We start from the raw sequence: 13340 nt of genomic DNA, 5'->3' as shown, positions 1-13340 counted from the left end.
GAAGTGTCCAACATTTCACACTTTGTTTTTTCGGTTAAATGAGAGCATCATCCGGGTATTTAAAGAGCACTTTTTCCTTTTGGAATTTTTAGTGTGAACTAGTGTAGTCAAAAGTACAATGTAAGGCTGAACGTAAGGCTGAACACCCTTACTGACAATCGTCATTTTGGCTGTGTGAGATACTCCAGCTTTATTGTTGAGCAACCGAAGCGCAAGCTGTTAAAGCTCCGCCCTCTTCTGGAAAGTGGCCGGGAGCAGGAGCTAATTTGCATTTAAAGGGAACCCCTGGTGTTAAGACTTGTATGGCTTAATATTATGTAAATGATGTCTCTTACTGAACTATGTAGTATGATGTTGATGACGTCAAATGGTTGCACTCAATAAGCTACTGACACTGTCAGTAGCTATTTTTACCGCAACACAACTCAGAATATAATATGCGATGCCACATTGTGCAGCTTTTGGTTGTAATTTTCAGTCGATGAGCCAGGAGCTCATTTGCATTTAAAGGGAACCCATGGTGTTAAAGGTGCTAAAGAGGATGTTTTATTTTATACATTTTTGCAATATTACTTGAAACTGTCTTTACTAACTGATAAAAGACTATTTATTAGGTGCACTGAAAGTAATAATATTAATATACATCATCTGTGCACGAAGTAGGGCCTTAAAAACATCAGCCAATCGTTTACGCGATCATCACGTAAACGATTGGCCCTCTGGCTTGTCAATCACTGCCGTGACGTTCCTTGTGAGAGACGAGCGCGGCTGCGCTCTCCAGTAACTTTCCACACTCCACAGACGCTGCATGCAATGTTTTTGTCAGGAGACAGGAGTAACAACTGCAGATTATGAGTTACCTGCGGTGAGTCCGACATAATGAATCCAAAAAACACGACACAGCGAATGCCGGTGGTAAACACTCGTGTTCTAATACTCGTGCACGAGTTTTGGGAGGCGTTCCTTTGAAATGAGCTGTGAAGGAGGGGGGCTGTTCTTACGCATGCGCTCATTACAAAAACTCAGTAACAGTCTTTGGATTCTAAGTCGACGAAAAAATCCTCTCTATCACCTTTAAGACGTGTATGTCTTAATGTAATGTAAATGATGTCTCTTACTGAAATATGTAGTAGAAAACCCATGAAAGATTTACATTATTTAAAAAATCCATGACATATTTGGACCGATTTGGACAATGGGCGGTGCCATTTTGTTTAGGTGGACAGTGCGTTCTATGTCGATGACGTCAAATGGTTGCACTCACTGAGCTACTGATACTGTCCTATTGCTATCGCTTACACTGATACACACGGGAGTGCTTGAAAGCAGGTGTCTATCAGCGGACCGGTCTGCTAATAGATGCCTGCTTTCAAATGCTACTGCTCCTGCTTTCAAAACTCTTTCAAAATTAAACACTTCCCTGTGTTTTAAACGCTCCTATGCATTGATCATTGTAGCCAATCAGACACGTGTTGAGCGCGTGAACACAATGGCCAATCAGAGGTTTTTACGAATCCGCTCAACAGCGTTCAAATCATCACATTTTTACAATTTCAGTACCGACTTGGTATCGCTGTCGGTACTTTTGACAACGCTAGTGTGAACACACTACAAAACGGTACAGAATAGTGCATAAGTACGCAAATTGGGACGCACCTCCTGTCTCTCTGCTCAGTATTTGTACTTGTTTGTTAGGGGTTGCACTGATATTAACATTCGGATTGATGCTGATAACTTATCCATGTTATGTTTGACAGCCGATAAATGGACAATATCATATTATATTATTATACAATATATTAAAATTGTTTTGTCAACCTTTGTGATACAAATAATTGCATACAGTGGTTGTAAATGTATTTGGACACATAGGTCATGCTTAATCTATGAATGTTGTTGCATTAGAAACAAAATATCAAGGCATTTACAAGTAAATGATTCTAGAGATTTTCACAGTAACCAAAGTTTATGACTTTAACTATGAAAATGTTCCATAAAGTTTGATCCATAAAGTGTCCAAAACTTCATAACCTTTTTGTTGTTGTTTGTTTGTTTGTTTGTAATATTTTGCTTGACAAGCATGCCATGTTTCTGTAAATACTTTCAATACTTTCTTGACTGTTGTCATGTCATAAGCTGTCATTAGATTACTGTGTGAATTTTTTATTTGTGGATGTCCCAATCAGGGTTCAGGATGTGAAATTTTGAAATAAATGTTTGTTATATATTTTGGTTGCAGTTGTGAGTTAATACAAATTTAACTGGTTGTGTAAAATAGGCTCAACATATGGAAATATTGATCGAATCGTTTGTTTGTAATATTTTGCTTGACAAGCATGCCATGTTTCTGTAAAATACTTGCTTCTTGGTTTGATATTTTGTAATATAATGCAAAAATTTTCAGATGTAGATTAGGTGTCAATACATTTTGCCACTATATATTACTGTATATCAAAAATTTAAAAATAATAAAATACATATTTTATTTAAAATAAATAAATACATATTTTTTAAAAACAATTTTATAATCAATTAATTTTATCAAATGAAGTTTTAGACAACACCGACGGTCACCAGATTACAGCATGACGCTTATCAGACATTCTAATTTCGATTCAGCATGTTCAATCGACAAAAACAAGCTCCGACAGATGCCAACACACTCCTGTTGCCGTCTGTCGGTGTTGTGTGAATTGGCCAAAAAACAGCTATCCGCTATTGGGTAAAGCCAGTTATTTTTGCTTGTTATATTGACCAAAACCATTTTGCATGCAATTTGCATCCGACGGTCAATGGGTGTTCTGTCTGAAGCAGAGACAACTGTGATATCCACTAGGAGCTACTTCTGAAGTTTCGAAAGTTGCTGATGCATCAATAAACGCAAGGTGTTTTTAATGAAAGTAAAACAGACAGCAGCTGTTGATCATTACAGGCCATCAGTTCTGAAACACAAATTTGAAATCAACCTTGAAAGTTCAATGGAATGAGATGAACTCCAGGAAGAACTACTTCAAGCAGCTGAGAATCTAAATTTAACCAAAAAGTGATGAGACAAAAAAAAAAAAAAAAAAACTCAAATGCTGCATAAGCAGGTTGGAGCAGAGGGCTAAAATTGGGCACATTCACTAGAGGGCACAACTTTTGCCAAACGTTGGCAGCTGACCAGCCAGAAAAGAACAGTAGCTGCAGAAGCGCAGCCACAGAACAGCTAGAGAAACTTTCGTTTTTTTTTTATCAAGCCTAACTTTTTCCTTCCGAATGATACTTTATTTTAATGCTGCAGACCAGGGGTTGTCTGCAACATAAGCTATAGCTCCTAAATTGTCTTCTTAATGGCAGATCTTCCCCTGCTAATAAAGGAATAATGAGGGAGTCTGCATGGTGTTCGGTCCCCTGTGGAAGAGAAGCTCTCAGCACTCACAATAAACACAGTCTGTTCAGACTGGTGATGATCAGTTTGATGTCTGTCTCCATGCAGATGGTTCCATTCTTAAACAATGCAGGCCAGCGTGGTTAATTGCTACTGAGACGACCGGAGGTGTGGTTATGTGAGCATTTCTGCTGCAGGTGAGTGAGTGTTTTTGTGTGACAGGACTGACTGACGAACGTGCGAGCAAACGCGTTGAGCGCCCTTGACTCGCGGCATGCGAATAATGCCTATAAGGGCTGGGGGAGGTTCGTTATCAGACAGATCCCCCCGCCCCCATGCACACATATTCACACACACACTAGTGCGCACACTTACACACACTCTGTGAGGACAGTGTAGCAGTCTTACCCCTTCCCGAAGGCACCTCATTAACACGGTGTAGGCGGCAGCAGGAACGACCCACAATCCTCCTGGGCGCTCTTTCTTCTCTTCCTGCAGGGGAAGGAAAGAGAGCATGTGTGTGTGCGAGAGAGCGAGAACTATTACAGAGACTCATTGAAGCAACAATTAAAAACAGGAAAATGCAGCCACCATCATAATGAGGCTAAATAAATAAAGTCCTGCGACAGTAAATAAGACGCCAGGCTCAGGCAGGTACAGGAAACACAGCTCTAGTGATAAGCAATGATCGTGTCAATTAGAGGGAGAAGTGGAGAACGCTGCGAAGCAACATCCTGCTCTCATTTAACTTCTAATGCTTACATTCAGCACAGCGTTGAAAGACCTTCGTACAAGTCAAGGCCTGATTTGGATTTCTGTTTATATGTAGCTGCATTATGCAGTGCGCAGTAGGTTGTTATAAATTGGAAAGAGAAAAAAAAAAAGAAAAAAAAAAACCTGATGATTGCATTTTATAAGGTAGAAATTTTATTATGACAAATTGGCCTTAAAATTCCTACCTAAACTAAGTAAAAATTAAATTGCATGAGTGTAAACAGCTTTATAATTCAAAACGAATCATTTCACATAAATTAACTGAACGTTATTAAAATGTACTATGAAGTAAACCATAAGTGGTTAGATGTGAGTCGGAAAGTAAAACGGTCAAAGAGTCAATTTACTCTTGTATCTCCAAGCCTGATTAATCTGCAAATGTCAATATATACATTTTTTTTTTCTTATAAAAATCATGTTGCATTTTAAATCATATTTATATAACATGCATAAATGAACTCAAAGCTCCATTTACAGTACCATGGATTTTGCTGCAGTTTGTGCGATAACATATTTTACGGTTAATTTAGCACTTCTATAGTCAATAAGATTTTACAATCTTTAAATGTGGAAGGATCTAATGCGATAGACTGATAGCCATTAGTGAGTACATCAATGGGCTTCTTGTTCTTACAGAGAACTTTTCAAACTTTTTCCAGGGCCATTAAAATTGGTTGTCATGGGATAGCAGCAGAAAAGGGGAAAAACTCTACCCCCCAGTGGCTGATACAATAAATTTGGAGGCAGAAATCATTGCATGAAAAATAGCACCAACTAATTAACTGGCCTCGTTATGTATACTGCTGGTTACTGAAGAGATGATTAAACTTCACTTTTAATACATTATTTATTTAGTTATTATATATTTAGTTATAACGTAAATATAATGTATTATTATTATTGCCAAACCTAAGAATGTATGCATTTCATTGCATTAGACAAAAAAAAAAAAAAAAATAAAATAAAAATAGTATATATCCAATAAATAAAAAATAAATAATATATATATATATATATCCAATCAGTTATGGCCATAAACACCATATTTGAAATTTTTGATGCTAAACTCCATTATGTACTGATTTGTTTGTTATAAGGATGACGAAAGCTTTTAAAGTTGCATTTTTAGGCTAGTCTGCCTAAGAGGTCTAAAATGTCAAAATGATTGACATGGCCAATCTAATAAAAAGGTGGGCTTTACTATTTACAGAAGCTGAACATTATGTGCACGTAATATTACAGTTTTAAGATGGAAAAGTTAAACAACCAGCCGCAATGTCCATTGATGCAAACTACTTGACTTTTTTGTATCATTTTGCCATTCTGAACTGAAAATATAGACTATTATTTCCGTCATCCATGTAATTCACTGAACTGAATGTGATGAGCAAAGAAACATTAACATATATTCTAGTTTTTATTAAAAAGTTATTTTACTAAAAACCACCATTTATTGCCTGATGTTAAAATATGTACCAATAAGTACTGTACTAGACCATAATTTGCTGTAGCTACACCTCCTGAATAGGGTTGGGTGGTATGATGATATATATTGTGGTGACAATATAAAGTGTCTATCGTTAGAGTTTTTGCTATACTGTTTATAATCCAGTATGTAAATACACCCACACAGCACAGTACAACTTAAAGTTTTTGACACTTTAGAGTGATAGAGAAAAATGCATGAATAATAAAATAGAGTGGGATGTGCATGATGTTAAAAAGAATTATAAAGCACAATAAGACGTGAAAAAAAAAAAAAACAGATTGAATAAAAGATTATTCATTTTCTGTTCTTTGTATCTTTCTTTTTTTTTTTGTACTTGTATTGTTTGTAATTTTCAAACAAATAAAAGTGTCAATTGCTCCAAAGCATATCTCAAGCATTACATTAAAGAATATTTTGGCAGGTATAAAGGTGAAGTCGACACATAAATTGCTGCACTTGCTCATTTGTGCTTGTGAATGAAATAAGAAGTAACAATTGCCAAATAAATCAAAATAATCTTAGAAAAGCAAACTTTTATGCTGAGAAATGCTATATTGACTGTTTAAAATGTTTACTATATATATATATATATATATATATATATATATATATATATATATATTAGGGCTGTCAATTGATTAAAATTTTTAATCTAATTAATTACATACTCTGTGATTAATTAATCTAAATTAATCACATACATCATTTTTGCTGTGAAAGTATTAAATATTTCAATTCAAATGAATCAATGCAGGGCTTTTCCTGGGTCAAATCCACACAAACAGTAAAAAGTGCCCTACCCACGTGATCTGCGAGCCCAATAATGACAATAATGTACCCATCACTCTCACTGTAATTCTTTCTTGCCCTCTTTGCAAAAAAAAAAAAAAGAAAAAAAAAAAGTGATTTTATAGCTTTGTAAGAGAACATGCTTTTTTGCTAAACCTGAAAAGTATTAAAAAGTAGCATTTAGAAGTTATATTAACTAATAATATAATTTTCTACCATATACAATTGAATGCACCTAGCTAACAACAACTTGCTTTGTTCTGGTTTCACCTCACTCCAGTCTAAACTAACTGATTTTATAGGTAGGCCTAATTCACTACACATTGTCATTTAAATAACCTGAAAATATTGTGGATTATTAAGGCTAATTTTACTAACCACTCTTGCTAAATTTCAGAGTTGTTCGAGTAAATGATTCATTATAGGCCGTGTGGACCGATCAGTTGTTGTCATGATTCATTAAAATGAATCTGTTCAAATGAGTCATTAGGTCGCGAATCGGACATTAGCGGACGTTGACGCGTTGCATGCGAATCGCGACTGTTATTAGGACATCGCAAAAGATTTGTCAACACAGAAAACACTTCACCACTGGATAGGATTTTCTTTTTGTTTACTGAAAGTGTGGTTTATGTCAGCTGCACGTGCAGGGCGCCTGTCAGAGAAGATGAGGTGACGTTCTTTTGAGCACTATTCACACCCAACGGTTATTCAGGAAAAACATTCTCCGAATGCGCCTCATGAAACATGGATTCGGTCTTACGAACTTTTAGTATTGTGTCAGTTGATTTAGATTATTATGTGTGAGGTAGAGAGAGTGCAAGACGGTGCTTACATTGAAAGAGCTTGCGCGCACGAGAACGACTCCAGGTTCAAAGGTCAATACGGAATGGATTAATCTGCATTTTTTTCTCAGATTAATTAATCAATTAACGCGTTATTTTGACAGCCCTAATATATATATATATATATATATATATATATATATATATATATATATATATATATATATATATATATATATATATACACACACACACACACACACACACACACACACACACACACACACAGGTGCTGGTCATATAATTAGAATATCATCAAAAAGTTGATTTATTTCACTAATTCCATTCAAAAAGTGAAACTTGTATATTATATTCATTCATTACACACAGACTGATATATTTCAAATGTCAAATTTCTTTTAATTTTGATGATTATAACTGGCAACTAAGGAAAATCTCAAATTCAGTATCTCAGAAAATTAGAATATTGTGAAAAGGTTCAATATTGGTGCCACACTCTAATCAGCTAATTAACTCAAAACACCTGCAAAGGCCTTTAAATTGTCTCTCAGTCTAGTTCTGTAGGCTACACAATCATGGGGAAGACTGCTGACTTGACAGTTGTCCAAAAGACGACCACTGACACCTTACACAAGGAGGGCAAGACACAAAAGGTCATTGCAAAAGAGGCTGCCTGTTCACAGAGCTCTGTGTCCAAGCACATTAATAGAGAGGCGAAGGGAAGGAAAAGATGTGGTAGAAAAAAGTGTACAAGCAATAAGGATAACCGCACACTGGAGAGGATTGTGAAACAAAACCCATTAAAAAATGTGGGGGAGATTCACAAAGAATGGACTGCAGCTGGAGTCAGTGCTTCAAGAACCACTACGCACAGACGTATGCAAGACATGGGTTTCAGCTGTAGCATTCCTTGTGTCAAGCCACTCTTGAACAACAGACAGCGTCAGAAGCGGCTAAAGACAAAAAGGACTGGATTGCTGCTGAGTGGTCCAAAGTTATGTAAATTTTGCATTTCATTTGGAAATCAGGGTCCCAGAGTCTGGAGGAAGAGAGGAGAGGCACACAATCCACGTTGCTTGAGGTCCAGTGTAAAGTTTCCACAGTCAGTGATGGTTTGGGGTGCCATGTCATCTGCTGGTGTTGGTCCACTGTATTTTCTGAGGTCCAAGGTCAACGCAGCCGTATACCAGGAAGTTTTAGAGCACTTCATGCTTCCTGCTGCTGACCAACTTTACGGAGATGCAGATTTCATTTTCCAACAGGACTTGGCACCTGCACACAGTGCCAAAGCTACCAGTACCTGGTTTAAGGACTATGGTATCCCTGTTCTTAATTGGCCAGCAAACTCGCCTGACCTTAACCCCATAGAAAATCTAGAGCTGAAGGCCACTATCAGAGCAACCTGGGCTCTCATAACACCTGAGCAGTGCCACAGACTGATCGACTCCATGCCACACCGCATTGCTGCAGTAATTCAGGCAAAAAGAGCCCCAACTAAGTATTGAGTGCTGTACATGATCATACTTTTCATGTTCATACTTTTCAGTTGGCCCTGGGTTGGGGAGAGAAGGCACGCTCTGTGAGGACGGTTCTCTCGTTCGAGGTACCAGTCCGAGAGACTGATCAGTGTCTGGGCGTTTACTGCTTTTATTATTCCTGCAGTTGGATCAGTTCTTGTTACTTCATTGGGTGTGCTTGTGTTTGTTTGTGCTCGTGTGATTGATACATGCTTGATTTGAAATGCTGATTGTTTATGACCGCTATACTCGTGAAAACTTCATCTCATGTTCCGATTCAAAACTGACCCATGAAACCTTCATCTCATATCCTGGTCTAATGCTACGTAGCCTGGCTGGAGAGGTTGCGAGTCAGGTAAGCAGGTCGTGACCTACATTTACACACGCAGGGGAAAAAATGTATTAGACACACTAGCCTTAAAGAGTGGTGCTATTTTTGTATGTTTTGTTTTGTTAGACAGTATGGTTTAGTTATAGCGTCCTGAATGCTGAAGATGTTTCTTTCTGCATTTTCTTTTGTTTCTTTTGTCTAAGAAACGGTCAAGAATCATGTTTCAGTGTGGTTATTTTGTTTTTGACTATATTATTTATGATTATACAGCAACATGTTTGAAACTGAGGGTGAATTTATTCTTAATGTTAAAGAACAAATACATTACAGTTGTGTTTTACTGAAGAAAACTGAAACAGTATGTGAGTGTGCGTATGTTTTCATGGCTAATCTAGTATCACTCCCATTCACTATGTTGTAGAGAGCACAGCCATAGTTTTTCACCTGGACTGCAATTGAAATTCATAGCGTCAACACACCAATTGCTCGCATTACACTAGAACTGAAGAGTAGAGAAAAGTCATTAGATAAAGCCAATCAAGGCCACAGCATCCCTCACCCTCCCCCTGGTCTCAGAGCTAATATGATCAATAAAAGCTGTGTGTGCTGTTGTACTGCATGACCCTGAAAAACACAACCGTACAGGAGGTACACACTTATATAAGCCCAACAAAGCATGTTATCAGCTAACTTCGGGTCCCTTACATCGATCAATACAGCGATCAGATTAGGGTGACCAGATGTCTACAACACAGGACAAATTTTGGTAAAAAGGGTCTAAAAAAAAAACAAAAACAAAAAAAACATGTGTCCTGGGAAAATAGGCCATCTCATCACACCAGTTGTAATGAGACAAAATGATGCTGTGATGAGTCGTTTATGGACTCCAGAGGCTGTGCTTCATTACACCTTTAGACCTCATTCACAGGCTGCTGAAAATGTGCGATGCTAAAAATCCCCCAATACTGACTTTGACCAAAGCATTGTGTAATAGCTGGCAAACACAGTGTTGCCATGGCAAATACTAGAGGTAACGGGTAAATGCAAATAAAAAGTGTACAATTTTCAGCAGTGATCTTTATGGTGCTAAAAATCTGTCAAAGGTTACGCATGATTCACCAGACTGCATCTGTTATGAGGTGGTTCTCATGTTGAGGTTAATGAGGTCTGAGAGGTTGAGTGAAACTCTCCTCATAAGGGAGCTTTTTAAATGTCATGGAATACTCGGAGGACAAATATTGCCTGTAAGACATTTATGAGAAGCAACTTGAGCTGTATGAAATTTCAGGCCATTGAACATACGAATCCATTCTTGGGATCGCAATCCAGTGGCTAGTCCCCATAGAAGTCAAAGTGGAAGCTGTGCACTGATCAATAATTACTACAATATAATAGACAGTATACCTCTTACATTACTAGTTGGACCCATGTGAATATTGATATATGTGAATTATAGATGATTCTTTAATTAGAGGAACGCCTAGGATAATTTTGAAGAAATATATTTAAAATATAGATCGGAGACCTATTATCCCCATTATAAGGGTTTTGTTTTTGATGTCAACTAGAGTAGGTTTTCATGTATGAATGTTCAAAAAACACATTATTTTTCACATATTTTACATTACTGCAGCACCTCTCTTCCCAGTCTGTCAGTAACATTCTGTTTAGTTCCTGTCTTTATAAGGCCCTTCATTCTGAAAAGCGCAGTGCATTCTGATTGATCGGGTGGACCAGTGTGTTGTGATTTATCAACAGCTTTGAGCATGTTTTGGAAATGTCTCGCCCCTTATCATAACTGCGAGTTTCAACACACTACTCAACCAGGTCTCACCCAGACTTGCTTTGCTTTTCTTGCTATGCTATGCAGACCTAACTGAGAAATATTATGACGTGAACGTTCCCGGAAGAAAATTGAAGACTACAATCAAGGCAAAACAGCATTTACTGATATAGAGAATCTCTCTCTTTGGAGTGGATTTTGTTCTTTGAAGCTTTGCAGACCTTTTTCATGCTCTAAAAGCAACATTAAACACCAAAGAATGTTGGAAATTTAAAAAAGCATAATAGGACCCCTTTTAATAAGAGATTATAATAGCTTTAAACTTTGTGTCTTTACTTTTTTTATACATTAATTATATAGGTGAGGTTAAAAAGTATGGATGGGGGAAAGTGTTAAATTCAGATTCAGAAAAATTGGTAAAACTTTACAATAAGGTTCCATAAATTAGGATTAGTTAACATTAAGATTAAGAAATACTGTAACACATGTACTGCTCATTGTAAAGTGTTACTGAAAAATTTTACTTTGTAGAATTTGAAAAAAAAAAAAAAAAAAGTATGTACGTTGAAATAATGTTATAATTGCCCTAAATACTTTTGTCATTATAAGCATTTTAGAGAAAAAGAGTTTTTTTTTTTTTTTTTTTTTTTTTATTATTTTTTATTATGATGTAAATAATAAGTGTCAGAGGAACCAGAACAGCAGATTTACAGTGAAAATCAGTAGCGATGCATCAAACTGATTTGTTTACCGAAACACTAAAAGCCTGTACACACCGGGACGAATATCGCACATGCTTATCACCAGCGTTTTTCAAGACAATTTTTTGGTGTATATACCCAAGCGATTTTCACTGGCGATGTGCAGAGTGAATGTGCATATTCACTCCCTGACAGTATATAATGCTTGTGCTTAACGGTAGTGCAAATAAACATATTTATGATATTAATAAAGTTAAAGAAGATAAAAATGGCATATATGGCATATATATGACATATGAGAGATGGTAGTCAGAGACGGTAGTGCAAATAAGTCACAATGACAGTAGTGCAAGTGAACGGTACTGCAAATAAACATTTATGAAATGGACATTCTCAACTATATTTCTTGAATGTAAAAGAAAAAAAAGAAAAGAAAAAAACAGTAAAAATACAGAAATAATACACTTCTATTGGTGTGGCCAAGAACTGGTAGAGCACCCATACGTGCATCTCAATCAGCTCCCTAGTTCAGTAGTCAGGGCACGGATCAGGGAGTCGGCCACATTCGTTTACACGATATACTGATACACAACCTAGGAAGCTAGGGAGCTGTTTGAGTCGCAGGGATAGATTGTAGGGGTCTTCCTCGTCTACTTACTTCCTCTTCGTCATCTTGGTATTAATATGTGCTAGGCCAGACCGTTTTGTGCTTGAGTGCCACCAAGTCGTGTTTTACTTTAACTTCAGCAGCTCCATGCACGTGAACAAAAGCGCCAATCTCATTGGTCTGCCAGTTTTTAACGCAGCGCTTCAAACCAAAAAAACGAACCTGAGGTGTTTTTTTTTTTAAATTGACGCTTTTACGCCTGCCATTTTTCGCGTCGGTGTGCACACTCACATTGGCGAATAAGTCACATTGTTTGTTTGTTTGCTTGTTTTGTTTTTTGTTTGTTTATTTTCTTAGTTTTTTCAAAGATAAAATGCAGTTTGAAAAAATGCCACCAAGTAAAGAACAGCCCACATGCTTGTTTATTATTAACATCATTTTTTTTTTTTTTTTTTACCTGTGTGGCAATGAGATAGAGTAGCTCCCCTAGTGGTGGAATCAAGCATTGCTTCAATTTGCTGCTCCTGAAGTTCTCTCGGATGAGTTCTGTGAACATGGCCACCGCCTGAGGAGCAAACCAAACATAAAATGTTATATCTACATACAATAAATGCCATTATTTAGTTGATGAAAGATCTAAGAAATCACTATGGAATCACCCAAAAATTAAATTTTTGTCACCATTTATTCAAGTTGTTCCAATCACCTTCGTAAGCAATCATTTGAGCACATTTGAGCTGTCATTTGCCAAATTAGACATAATCTATGTATCTGCATTGATCAATGTTTAAATGTAAATAAAAGCCTAAATTATGTTCATCTTAAAGCAATCGTGTCTCTTCAGAAGACTTGGATTAAACTGCTTGATTCATATGGATTACTTAATGACTGAAAGGCTGATTTTTTTGTTGGAAAATATATATATAAATACATATATATACATATATATGTATATACATACATATATCTTCATTTGTGATCCAAAGTTTAACAAAAAAAAAAAAAAATGATGGATTTAGAATGACATGGGGGTGATTAAATTATGACAATTTTCATTTAGAGTGAAAATAATTCCTTTAATCTGAGTTGTTTCCCTGTGTGTATATTTACCTATTATAAAACGGTTAGTTCCTGTCCTTGATTCTGATTGGTCAATAGCTGTTTTATTCATGA

At 36.6% G+C, this 13340-nt stretch overlaps 1 protein-coding gene across 5 annotated transcripts in view; it reads right to left on the bottom strand.

The window, feature by feature from the left end:
* ulk4 (unc-51 like kinase 4) overlaps window positions 1–13340 on the bottom strand; it is a 244137-nt gene that overhangs the window by 198953 nt on the left and 31844 nt on the right. For all 5 annotated transcript variants that reach the window (XM_048152779.1, XM_048152780.1, XM_048152778.1 and 2 more), the window contains exons 18-19: window positions 12625–12732; window positions 3779–3862 (exon numbers count right to left, since the gene is read on the bottom strand). In XM_048152779.1, the coding sequence (XP_048008736.1) occupies window positions 3779–3862; window positions 12625–12732 (192 nt within the window). The remainder of the gene's footprint in view (window positions 1–3778; window positions 3863–12624; window positions 12733–13340) is intronic.

The sequence above is a fragment of the Megalobrama amblycephala genome, linkage group LG13 (assembly GCF_018812025.1).
Source record: "Megalobrama amblycephala isolate DHTTF-2021 linkage group LG13, ASM1881202v1, whole genome shotgun sequence".
In the NCBI taxonomy this organism is placed as follows: domain Eukaryota; kingdom Metazoa; phylum Chordata; class Actinopteri; order Cypriniformes; family Xenocyprididae; genus Megalobrama; species Megalobrama amblycephala.
This window is presented reverse-complemented; position numbering and strand designations above follow the sequence as displayed.